Source organism: Elephantulus edwardii, unplaced genomic scaffold, assembly GCF_000299155.1.
Source record: "Elephantulus edwardii isolate Elephantulus edwardi_28Jun2011 unplaced genomic scaffold, EleEdw1.0 scaffold00370, whole genome shotgun sequence".
Taxonomy (NCBI): Eukaryota; Metazoa; Chordata; class Mammalia; order Macroscelidea; family Macroscelididae; genus Elephantulus; species Elephantulus edwardii.
In genome coordinates, this window is record NW_006400120.1 from 52,239 (window position 1) to 65,943 (window position 13,705).

The 13,705-nt window shown below is 40.9% G+C and overlaps 1 protein-coding gene across 1 annotated transcript in view; it reads left to right on the forward strand.

Moving 5' to 3' along the window:
* The first annotated feature begins 587 nt into the window (after positions 1 to 587).
* The window catches only part of CAPSL (calcyphosine-like), a 33,801-nt gene continuing 20,683 nt past the window's right edge, over positions 588 to 13,705 (forward strand). The window contains exons 1-3 of the mRNA XM_006902123.1: positions 588 to 730; positions 12,800 to 12,977; positions 13,264 to 13,473. Coding sequence (XP_006902185.1) covers positions 594 to 730; positions 12,800 to 12,977; positions 13,264 to 13,473 — 525 coding nt within the window. The 5' untranslated portion in view covers positions 588 to 593. The remainder of the gene's footprint in view (positions 731 to 12,799; positions 12,978 to 13,263; positions 13,474 to 13,705) is intronic.

Genomic DNA, 13,705 nt, shown 5'->3' on the forward strand with positions numbered 1-13,705 from the left:
CCCATCAACAAACGAATGGATAGAGAAGCTGTGGTATATTCACACAATGGAATACTATGCTGCATTGAAAAACAAGGAACTCATGAAATATTATACAAAATGAGTGACTCTGAAAGACATTATGCTGAGTGAAATATCTCAGTCACAAAAGGACAAATACTGCATATTGCCAATCTAATAGAACAGGATTGACAAGGGGGTTGGGCCAACATCTTTTCTATGGAGGAAATTCTTTACATATTGTGTGGAAGAAGGATGGGCAATCTCTTCCCATGCGATTACTGGTTCTGAAAACCCAACAGAGGGGCCAGCTATGTGTCGGTTCCGACTCTTTGATACACAACAACAGTGGTGGAGAATGACTATTTTTAAATCTGTTGTCCACACTTAAGAACCTGGATGTACTCAGGGTGAGAGAAGTAAGCAATAGATCCACCAAGCACACTGTTGTTACAATCAAACATTGGAAATCCATAGGTGTGATCTGATTTGTTCCCTGAAAGGTAACAGCAGAGCAGACTGTCACTGGTTTTCTCGGCCAGGAGGGTCCCCTTATTGTCCTGCATTAATGCTGCTGTTCCTTCTCCTTTCAGATGGCAGGGACAGCTCGCCATGACCGAGAGATGGCCATCCAGGCCAATAAGAAGCTCATCACAGCCACCGACCCCATTGAGAAGCTCCGCCTGCAGTGTCTGGCCAGGGGCTCCGCAGGCATCAAGGGACTGGGCAGGTAGGACTTGGGCAGGGGCGTGGCAGGGTGAGGGAGGAGAAGTCAGGATGAGACCAGCGGAGGCAGGCCTGCCTTTACATCCCTGACCATTTCTTCCCAGGGCACAGCTTCTCATCTGCAAGCTGCAGAGATTGGAAGAGTTGATCTCGAAGGTCCTTTGTAATATCATCTTCTGGGTCTTAGGCCTGACTGTTCTGGGAGCGTGGGGGCATTGGACAACTTCAGGTGAAGGGATGACCAAGGCCAAGAGTCACTTAGATAGTCAGCCAGTGAGGGATAGTTCCTGAAGTTGGAACTAATGGAATTGGAGAGAAAAGAAGGAACAGTGATTTAGATGCAGGGGTGGAATTGAACAGAATGTTGTCAGACAATTAGATCTCTCACTGCCAGGGGCCCCGGCACTATCTGTAGGATGGGTAATATCACAGTGCCAGTGAGTTCTCCCAGCCAAGTGGGTCCTGTTCTCAGACTCACTGCTCACAGACTATTCCTCAGGCCTGAGGAGCCCACGAGGAAAGAAGCTCGTCTGTATCGTGGGAGCAGGTGCTCTCTTTCGTTCTTTTTGTTTGCATGAAAGCTTTCAAATCATATTGGTTTTCGTTCAGTTATTCCTACATCTTTTTTAAAAAAAAAAACCAAACTTAATGACAACTAATGGAGAAAGATGGTTCACCTCCTCCTGTGTGATTTATTGTCTCTGAAAACCCACTGGAGGACCAGCTAGAAGGTGTTTCTGACTTAACTTACCATGTCGTATCAGACCCTCGTTTTGCCTTTCCTTTCCCTTGACCTAACCTGTGGTTGTTGTTGTTATGTGCCATCGAGGCACCTGTGATTTGTAGAGACTCTATGCACAATCGCTCTGAACTCTGTCCTATCCTAAGCCAACCTCACTGTCTCTGACACAACTGCTCCTATTTCCCCAGTCACTGTGTCGGTGAATCTTATCTTGGCTACTTATTAATTTTTGCTCCCCTCTCTTTCCCTTTTTGTGTCTATTAACCCTGCAAGATTGATTTTATCTGTGTGTGAACCTCTCCTTAGCTTTTTCTAATAGAGTACGATACCATAATTTTCCTTTTGTGACTGATTTGTGTGACATTGAGTGCCTGTTATATGTACGATGTTGGGGACATCATGTAGAGATCGGCCATGCAGAAGATTTCTCTGTGTCCCACAGAATACTTAGATCTAAGAGAGTATCTTGCAGTTGCTCTTTTTATTTCTTTTCCCTTTAATATCAATACCATTTATTTCCAATTTACAAAAATATAAAACTCATTTATAGGTATTGTTGTTGCAGTGGCTTAAAATAATATGTTGTTGTTATGTGCTCTTGAGTTGCCTGTGACTCATAGCCTATGTACAACAGCTCTGAAGCCTGCCCTGTCCTGAGCCAGTCTCACTGACATCAGCATACCAACCCCATTGCCATAGTTACCGTATCAATCCATCTCATCCGGGGTCTTCCTTTCCTGCGTTATCTCTCCACCCTTTCCAGGATGATGTCCTTTTCCAAGGATTGGAGCATCCTGTCCACATGCCCAAAGAATGTGAGACAGATGCTGAAAATCCTAGACTCCAAGGAGAAACTTGGTTTCACCCTCTTTAGGACAGACCTATTTGTTTTCTTGGCAGTCCATGATATGTTCAAGACTCTTCTCAAGCACCATAACTCAAAGGCATCAATTCTCCTGTCATCCTTAGTCATTGTCCAGCTCTCTGATAGCAAGTCATTACAAAGACCATGGACTGGATCAGGTGCACTTTAGTCTTTAGACTGACATAGTTGCTTTTCAGTACTCTGTAAAGGTCCCTGACAACAGATTTACCTAATGCAATTCATCTTTTGATTTCCTGTGGAGCTGAGCAAGCTGTAATTGTTAACAACCTCAGTCTCCTCTATCTATCCTGGTGCTACCAGTTAGTCCAGTGGTGAGAATCTTTGTCTTCTTGATGTTGAGCTTGAATCCATATCAAAGACTGTAGTTCTTGGCTTTCTGCCGCAAGTGCTTCAGATTCTCCTCAGTTTCAGCAATCAAGGTTATGTCATCTGCATAGCATAGGTTGATGAGTCTTCCTCCAATCCATAAAGCTCAGACCCCCAAATGATCTGTTCTGCATGTAGATTGAAAAGGTGGATCCTTGACACATTCCTTTCCTGATTTTGAATCATGCAGTATTTACTTGCTCTGTTCTGAGGACTGCTTTCTGGTCCAAGTATAGGTTTTTCATAAGCACAATCAAGTGTTCTGATATTTCCATTCTTCTCAAGGTTAACCACAGTTTGTTGTGATTTACACAGTCAAATGGCTTTGCATAGTCAATGAAAAACAGACTTTCTTGTGTCTTCTAGGCTGCAACAGTTCCATGATACCTCTTCAAGGATATGAACATGTATGGCTAAGCACAATTGATAACAGTGCATCTAAATTCCAAAATCAATCTCCACAATAGTCTACATGTTTCCTATTGCCAAAGGGGCCCTTTAGAGTAGTGAGAGAAGATCTTCACCCTGAAACCTACAGCGTCCCTTTTCAGCAGGAAGTAGCTAAGAGAATATGCCGTCCCCTTTTCCTTGTGAATCAGGGCGAAGTCTCTCTCAGGGAGACGTGATAGGGAATGGCAAAGGACACACTGACAAGGAGATTATCAGAACTCGCTTTGACAAGCACTGGGGCAATTGGACAATTAAAACAGATTTTCCAGGGGGAAAAAAAAGAGGAACGAACGGGGGTGAGGGGCTGGAGGTAGAGAAAATAGTGCAACGATGAATGAATGGAAATACAAAATCTCTGTAAATGTTCATTGAAATTAATAAAATTTAATAAAAATTTAAAAGAAAGAAAAACAGACTTTCCTCGGTACCCTTTGCTTTCTGCCAAGACCCATCTGACATTTGCAATAATGTCTCTAGTGTCATGTCCTCTTCTATACACAGCTTGTATTTCTGGTAGTTCTCTGTTGATGTACTGTTCCAGTCATTTCTTGGATAATCTTCAGCAGGATTTTGCTAGCATGTGATATTAGTGATGTTGTTCTTGTTGTTAGGTGTCATTGAATTGCGTATGGCTCATAGCGACCCTATGAACAAAAGATATGAAACCAGTCCTGTCCTGCGCCATCCTCACACTTTCTGACACATAAGAGCCATTGCAGCAGTCACCTTGTCAATCCACCTGGTTGAGGGTCTTCCTCTCTTTCATCGACCCTTCTCAACATCATGTCCCTCTCCAAGGAATAGCACCTCCTAGCAATATGTCCAAAGTATGTTAAGCAAAGCTTCATCATTTTTGCCTCCAGAGAGCACTCTGGTTACAAATAAGTCCACAGGAAACAATATATGATCTTAAATCAATTCCCATCGGAATTTCATGATCATCTTAAGAATAGGTTTGAGGCATTGAACAATAATGATAGAAGTCCAGATGAATTGTGGGTTGATATCAAGGATACCATCCATGAAGAAAGTAAAGGTCATTACAAAAAGAGAGGAGAAAGAAAAAAACCAAAATGGATATGAGAAGAGACTCTAAAGATTGCACTGGAATGTCAAGAAGCTAAATCTAAAGGAAAATATGTCGAAGTGAAAGAGCTGAACAGACAGATTCAAAGGGCAGCTCTGGAGGACAAAGCAAAGTATAATAATGAAAAGTGCAGAGAGCTGAATATTAGTGATATCATACTATAATTTTCACACTTTGTTGGGTCACCTTTTTTCTGGGATGGGAACAACTATGGATCTCTTCTAGTCAGTAGACTAGGTAGTTGTCCTCCAGATTTCTTGGGAAAACCTGGTGAGCATGTCCAGAGCAGCTTGAAATATGTCAACTGCTATTCGTCAGTTTCTGTGGCTTAATTTTTTGCCAAATCCTTTAGAGCAGCCTGAACTTCCTCCTTCATCACCATTGCCACTTGACCATATGTTGTGTCTTGAAATTCTTCTATATCAGCCAATTCTTTTTGGTACAGTGACTCTGTATATTTCTAATATAGAGATCTCCATACAGGGAACTCTTGAGGCCTGTTGGTATGAAGCTGCACTCCAGTCTTGAAGACACTCAGTTCAAATCCTCCAGCTGCTCTGTGGGAGAAGGATAGGAAGTCTCATCCTGTGCAATTAACTGCCTCTGAAAACCTGCTAGAGGGTTAGCTATGGGTCAGTTCCAAAATGACAGTACAAAGCAACAATAACAAAATACAGCACCAATTTAACATAGATGTCACTGATACATAGGGCGACTGGTAAGATGTGATAAAAACTCAGCCTTATAGTATAACCACCCTGAAAGGCACTTTGGCATTTCCTCAAAAATAAAAACAAAGAAATTCCATATGCCCAGCTATCCCACTACTAAGAATATATCCGAAGAACTGAGACACAATTGGAGATTTATACACCAATGTTCATAGCAGCATAATTCATAATAACAAGAAGATAGAAAGAGCTGAAATGTTCATCAAAACACAAATGGATTGAAAAATTGTGGTATATTTACAGGATGGAATACTATGCAGCACTCAGGAGCAATGGCTTTGAAAAATATTATATAACATTGGAAAGGCTGAAGAGCATTATGCTGAGTGAAATACCTTAGTTTCATAAGGACAAATAGTACATAAGACCATTTTTGTAAAAATAAATAGATGTGTACCAAAGTCCAAAGGGAGAAGAGGAAGAAGGAGGGGAGCTGAAGATGAGGAGGGGGGAAATCTTGAGGCCCCAGAGTTTGCTGGGCAGAGCAAGAGGGTGAAGGTACTAGAAAAGACCTAGGAGACCTGAAAATGTAGGGCAATGGTCGGCATGGATCAATGGAGATACACACAATGTATGGGAATGATACCACGAAACACAATGTGAAAGGAGGAATGTGTGAAATACCATGTATATAAACAAAACACAGCACATACGTATTGGTTGTATACAAACCAATAGAAAAGAATGAAAAGAAAAGAAAGCAAACCCTTCAACCAAACCAGACCAAACCAAACCATAACTTTATGCCCCCCCACTCCCGTTCTTCTTTAAAACTTATGCAATAGAGCAAGTTTTTCTCTTGTCTTTCAGTAAGAAAAGCACAGGCAGGCCCTTGATTTCTCAGCCACGTCAGGACTAGATAGCCAAGAATCATGAAGCTGCAAATGCAGTTTTAAAGAGGTAGAGTCTCCCCTCCTGTAGGTGGGACCAGTTGAAGGGAGGACTTGGGAGGATGATATGATCAGTTTCGTTCTTTCTCACTCTCTCCTTCTGCCTCTTACTAGCTTCTTTAACGTCTTCTTTCTTCAGCTTGTCATTTTTCATCTCAAATACTCAAAATCTTTCCCCCTGAGCTCTTACTATGACATTATAATTGGTTCCTTGCCTCTAAGCTTTTCCATCTCAATATCAAGAAAATAAAAATCTTCACTCCTGGACCAATAGGCATCATCTTGATAAAGAAAAGATGGAAGTTGTCCCTGACTTCACTGTAATTTGATCCATAATCAATTCTCCAGGTAGGAGCAGTTAAGAAATAAAAATATATCTATCTACTTTTGGCGTGGGGAATCTAAAGTAAAGGACTTTTCCAAAATGCTAAGAAATAACAATGTTAGTTTAAAGACCAAGATGTCTCTCATCCAAACCATGGTATTTTCAATTACTTGCTATGCATCTGGAAGTTGGACAGTGAATAAGGATGGCAAAACAAGAATCAATGCCCTGTATTGTGGTGTTGGTGAAGAGCAATGGATATACCATGGACTGTCAAGTGAACAAACACATCTGTCGTGAAGGAGAAACCAGAGTGCTCCTTAGAGGCAAGGATGATGAAACTTTGTCTCCCATCCTTGGACATGTTGTTAGGAGGGACCAGTCCTTGGGAATAGACAGCATGTTGATGAAGGTGGAGAGTCAGAGAAAGAGAGGAAGACTCTCCACAAAATAGATTGACATAGTGACTAACAATAAGCTTGATTATTTAGAAGGTCATGAGGAACCTGGTGCAGGATTTGCTGTTCCCATGGTTGCTCTGAGTACGGTTGACACAGTTTAACCTAACATCATCATCATCATCTATTTAGTCAATTACTGCTCTTTTTATCTCTTTCTCTCATTGCTATCAAGTCAGATCTGACTTATAGTTGACCCTCCAGAAGGATTTGAAAACTATTTATGGGAGGAGACTGCACACGTTTCTTCCACACACTGAAGAGAATTATAGCCTTTGAATTAACGGTGAACCATATCAACCAAGCATAGACCTAGAGATAGAGCTCTTAGAAAATGTTATTTGATGGTGCTGCTGGGCTCTATGAGGAGAAATGTGGCATCAGGATTGGTGGAAGATCTATTAATAATTTCCGTTATGCAAATGACACAACCCTGCTTGCTGAAACTGAGGAGGACCTCATGCACTTGCTGCAAAGGGTCAAGGACTGCAGCCTTCAGTATGGACTGAGGCTCAATGTTAAGAAGACAAAGATTCTCGCCACTGGACCAATTGGCGGCGTCAGGATGGATGACGAAGAGATTGAGAGTGTTCACAGCTTCAGTTTGCTCGGCTCCACAGTCAACACTCTTGGCACCAGCAGTCAGGAAATAAAAAAGCATATCACGATGGGAAAGTCTGCTGTTAAGGACCTCTCTAAGGTACTCAGGAGCAACAGTGTCTCTCTGGAGACTAAGGTGCGCCTGATACAGACCATGGTATTTGCAATCGCTTTTTAGAGTTGGACAATGACTAGGGAGGACAGAAGGAGAGTGGATGCTTTTGAGCTGTGGTGCTGGAGAAGGGTACTGAATGTACCATGGACTGCCAGGAAAGCAAACATTCATCTTGGAGAGGATTAAACCAAGCTACTCCTTGGAGGCAAGGATTCTGGGGCTTCGTCTGACATACTTTGGACATGTTGCGAGGAGGGACGGGTCCTTGGAGAGGGGCATCATGCTTGGGAGGGTGGAGGGGCAGCGCAGGAGGGGAAGACCCTCTATGAGATGGATTGATTCGGTGACTGGGGTAATCGGGATGGGTGTGTCAGAGGCGGTGCGGTTGGCGCAGGATAGAGCAGGGTTTAGGGCTGTTGTGCATAGGGTCGCTATGAGTCGGAAATGACTCGACGGCACATAACAACAACAACAACAACAACAACAACAACAACAACAACACTCCATGTGGGAACAGTGCATTGATTTTCTTTAGAATTTAGAGTTTTTCACAATTATGTCAGATTCGGCTAACAACTCAAATGTTCTATGTTAAGTTTCACAAACTTCCTTCTTTATTACTGCGATTCACCTCTCTCAGATGCCCAAGTACCACATCCAAACTGCTCGCAGCCTGAGATTCATCTCTTCTCGTTTCACTCGAAACGCTTACTCCCTCTTCTGTCCTTCCCCGTAAACGTCCATAATCATGGAACCTGTGTCTTGCTCACCTCTACATTCCTCCTCACCAGGCTTAGTGTAGTTCCTGGCACCCCATCTACATGCTGTTGATTGCTGTTGAGTCGAACACGACTCATAGCGACCCTATGAACAAAAGACCTGAAGCCCCTCTACAACTATTCACATTTATCAAAGTTCATAGAGCACAGAGGTATGTGGTTTAGGAAGTGGATGCCACTCCTGCTTCCAAATAGAAATTAGGGGAAATAGTCAATGTCTTCATTGTTGGTATTAGTCATTTGTGTGTACTTTCGAATAGTCGTTGCATTAACTAGTTTCCTTTGTAGGAATAAGGATATTATCCTATTTCTGACAGTATCTTACTTCAGGATGATAAAATGACGTTTTTGACAATAAATATGCTGTCATTCTTCTGCAATCTTCATTCTTGTAATAGTAAACCATTTACTTTTCCAATTTAAAATGACCAAGACCACAAATACTGCATGGTGCCACTGTTGTAAAACAGGATTGACCTCGGGGCTGGGGGGAGACTGAGAAAGATGGATTCAGTAATGTATCCTGCATTGAAACAGATGAGGGAGAAAACTATTTAAGAGGGATATGTGATTAGGTATTTTTGTCATGACAGGAGTCCAGAGTGTAGGCTGCAGAGTGGAGTGGCCCTGGGGGGAGGGATTGTAAAACAATGAAAGAATTTGTCTTTTACTTTTCCAAGAGGGTAATGTACTAGGGGGGAGGGTTGGGAGAGGAAAAAAGTGCAACAATGAATGAATGGAAATCCAAAGTCTCTGTAAATTTTCATAGAAATTAATAATAAAATAAAAAGAAACTACATTAAAAAAATGACCAAGACCAGGCTGTTCCAGTGCATTAATTCCTAGAGTAAAAAAAATTTCAGATTCCATTTCATTGTTGACAACTGGCAATTTATGTCAATAAATACTTCACATCTTTGACTTTGTAATAACATTTGTTCATTAGTGGTGGTAAGAAGCTGCACTGTAAACCCCAAAGTACATGTTCGAATCCGCCGGCCGCTCAGCAGGAGAAGGATGGGCAATCTCCTCCTGAGCGATTAAATTGTTTCTGAAAACCCACTGGAGGGTCAGCTATGGGTTGGCACTGACTCAATGGCACAAAATAAGAACAAGAAATGGACATTAATAGTTATTTTGTACTAGTTTGGGTTATACCATATCAATAAGCTTCTAAAAGCATAACCCTATTCACGCACACACCTACATAGTAGATGCTTAATCAATGCTGAATGCTCTTGAAAAACATGTGATGGCTTCATCATCACATCACTGACTTGAGGGTGCTTGAATTAGAAGGAGGCGGATTAGCTCACTTCCTGTCTCACTGATAGTTGTTCATGAAATAGTACGTATATTTATTCATCCAGTCAGTGGATATTGACAGTGTGACCACCTAACAACAACAGCTCAGAGATAGGACGCTAGTCTCCCAGGAAGACGGACATTCTCAAGGCTGTATTAAGGGTAGAAGATGAGGAGGAGAAGAAAGGATGGAGGTCACGTGGGGTGGTGATGAGTTAGATGGAAGAGAGTCAAGTGATGAAATTAAACATGGTCTAAAGATATTTGTTTTCTTTGATAAAAAAGGACATAAGCACCAAATGATTGGAGGGAATCAGACAAGTAAGTAGACATAATGAAGGTAATGAGGCATGTTTCTAAATGGAGGCTTCAGCTACCTAGTCCAGTGTCTTCATCTTGGGAAGCTGGTGGTTGTGTACAGGTAGTTCCTGGGTTGTGGATGTGCGACTTACAGACAACCTGGAATTATGTGCCAACCTGCATACAGAAACTCCTTTGTAATTGAGGCGCTGCATGTATGGGAGGGGGGAATGGAAGAGTCATGCTTTCATTTAAACAACAACAAAAAAAGTGTAGTATGATTTTGATTGGTCTGTCTTACTTGTTCTGCTTCGTTTTAAATGAGAATGAGAAAATTTGGGTTGATTAGTAAAGGTCAGAGCTTGAAAGGTGTATTGTGTATGTATGAGTGTTTAATATATTTTACAGGAGAATTGAGAAGCCAGTACAGCCACTTCCTATATGCTCCTTCCCCTAGAGATACAGAGATAGCGGCTGCTGCTGTGTCAACTCTGACTCATGATGACCTTTGCACAACAGAACTAAATGCCACTTGGTCTGTCAGCCTCATGATCACTGACATGCTCATACTCATCACAGCTTCCCCAAATACTAACATCTTATGTTGGAACAAGTGAGTAGGACATTTGTTACAATTAGTGAACGGTATTAACACATGGAGTAGGATGGAAATCCCAGAATGCTTAATTGTTCTCATTCCAAATCTACAGATGGACAAAAAAGCAGCTGTCTAGACAGAGCAAGGGATACTACCTGGTTGTTAATAAAGAAATGTGTGCATTGGATGAGCTATGGGATGACATCAAGGTTATTATCCATCAAGAAGTCATCACAAAAATAGGGGAGAAAGAAAAAGCCAAAATAGATGTCAGAAAAGACTCAGAAAACTGCACTAGAACATTGAGAAGCCAAAACAAAGGGAAGATATGTCTGAAGTAAAAAAGATAAACAGAAGATTACAAAAAGCAGCTCGAGAAGACAAAATAAAGTATTATAACAAAATGTACAAAGACTGGAGTCAGAAAATAAAAAGGGAAGATCTTAGTCAGCATTTCTCAAGCTGAAAGAATTGAAAAACAAATTCAAGCCTTAGGTTGCGATACAGAGGATATTATCGGTGAAATCTTGACTGATCCAAAAAGCATCAAAAAAGATAGAAAGAATACACAGAATCACTATGCCAGAAAGAATTGGCTGACACAGAATCATTTCAGGAAGTAGTATATAATGAAGAAACAATAGTACTGAAGGAAGAAGTTCAAGGTGCACTGACAGCATTAGGAAAAAATAAGACCCCAGGAATTCATGGCATACTGGTTGACATGTTTCAACAAACAGATGCAAAAAAAAAAAAAAACCAACAAAAAAAAACCAAACAAACAGATGCAGCCCTGGATGTGCTTACCAGGCTGTGCAAAGAAATTTGAAGGATGCTACCCGGCCAACTAACTGGAAGAGATCCGATTTATGTTCCCCAAAATAGTGATCCAGCAGAATGTGTAAATTACTGAATAATATCATTAATATCACATGCAGGTAAAATATTGCTGGAGATTATGTAAAAAAATGGTGAAAACACATATATCGATAGAAAATTGCCAGAAAGTCAAGCTGGAGTTAGGAGAGGCCGTGACACCAGAGATATATCATTGCTGATTTCAGAGGGATCCTGGCTGAAAGTGAGAGTGGCTCAGCACAGGGCAGTCTTCCATGCTGCTGTACATGGGATCGCTATGGGTCACAGGTAACTTGGGGCACATAAACAACAACAAAAACAACCATTCAGTAATTTTTATCTCAATGTGTTGTTATTGGTATGTGCCATTGAGTTGCCTGTGACTCACAGTGACTCTTTGTACAACAGCTCTGAAGCCCACCTTGTCCTGAGCCAGTCTCATGGACTCTGAAACACCTACCCCCATTGCCCCAGTTAATGTATCAATCCATCTCATGCAGGGTTTTCCTCTCCTGCACCGTTCCTTCACTTTTCTGAGCATGATGTCCATCTCCAAGATCGGTCTCTCCTGACCACATGCCCCAGGAATGTTAGTTGGAGCTTCAAAAGCCTAGCCTCTGAGGAGAAACTTGGTTTCTGCCTTTCCAAGGCAGACCTATTTGTTAACTTGATGGTCAGTCCCTTAGTTTTTGATCAAATCATACCAACTTTGTCTGTTGGTTTCTAGGCTCCTTTGATACATCTAATGGAGGTGGGATTTTTGCTTGTTTGTTTAGTTAGTTATTATTTATTGAGTTATTCTGTAGTTCTTTACTTCCTGGCACTAGAAACTTCTCCAGGTTCATTTTATAATATTGTATATTTGCTACCTAAGTCCTAAAGCCAACCATTTTTTCTGAGGAATCCTGGTTCATGTAGGGCGCTCTGGTGGTTTAGTGTTAAGGAGTTACGCTGCCATCTCAAAGATGGATTAGAATCTACTAGCTGCCTTTCAGGAGAAAGCTTTTAGGTGTCATTCATCTTCAAGTCTATGAGCTTCAGCACATTTCCCCCATCAATTCCATTTGTTGAAGTCATTTCACACTTTGTCATACAGTTAGATTTCCTTGTTACAGTCTATATTCCTTCCTGGTATTCCTGATCTCTTAAATGATTAAAAAATGGTATATATCAGGATTTACTTTTTCATTATGCAATTGTATGGATTTTAACAAATGCAGACTGTTATGTGAGTCTCATAAGAGCACCACGAAAAATAGTTTCAATACCCTAAAAATCCCCCTATACTTTACCTGGTCATTCCTTTTCTTTCTTTCCTCTGGATCTTTTTACAGTCTGTATAGCTTTGGATCTTTCAGAAAGTCCAGAAAGAAACTGGAATGACATAGAGTGCATGTATTTAATGTTGGATTCTCTTTATGAGAGGCAAAGAAGAGACTCTCGAATTGGGAAAGAAGAAAGGAGAACGTAGCCCTTCTTAATTTCAATTTGAAAATACTTGAGAGTGCTTTTCTTTTTAACTCGATCCTTACTCTCTGTTGTCTGTGTCTTCACGTATATGTGTGTGTGTATGTTTTCTTCAGAGTGTTTCGGATTATGGATGATAACAACAATCGAACCCTTGACTTCAAAGAATTTATAAAAGGATTAAATGATTATGCTATGGTCCTGGAAAAGGAAGAGGCAGAGGAGCTCTTCAGGAGATTCGATAAAGATGGAAATGGAACCATAGACTTCAATGAATTTCTTCTCACATTAAGAGTAAGTGACCACGTGAATCTGTGTATCTGCTGAGCTATGCGTTCTTGTGGCTTGTTGGGTGTTTTTAGGTTTTATTTTCAGAAGCTGTTAGTAGATTCTGGAAGGGATGGGTTGGAAACCTGAAAACGTGAAAAGTCTAGGGACTTTCTGAAGTAATCATAATGCCTTCCATTTGATAGCGTGTGAACAATTTCACAGTCCTGAGAAGCATATTTCATTATGTATGATGGGAAAAAAAATCCCATTACTCACACACATTTGTGCATGTTTTTTCCCCCTTCTCTAGCCTCCAATGTCCAGGGCCCGAAAAGAAGTAATTATGCAAGCTTTTAGAAAGTTAGACAAGACTGGGGATGGTGTTATAACAATTGAAGACCTTCGGGAGGAGTATAATGCCAAACATCATCCAAAGTACCAAAATGGAGAGTGGTCAGAGGAGCAAGTGTTCAGGAAATTTCTGGATAACTTTGACTCACCTTATGACAAAGACGGGTTGGTAAGTGAAAGAACTTAATTTAAGTGAAAAGTCTTCTATACACGTCTAAGGTGTAAATGGGAAATTAGTCTAACATCTTAAAATCTTTATTATATTCGTTGTAAATAAAAGAGAAAGAAAATATTCCCAGAGGGATCATACAGAGGGTTGAGAATTAAAATACACCTCCCACAAACACACACTAGTTTTTATTCAAGTAATATAGTATCATAGGATGAGGGATGCCATTGCT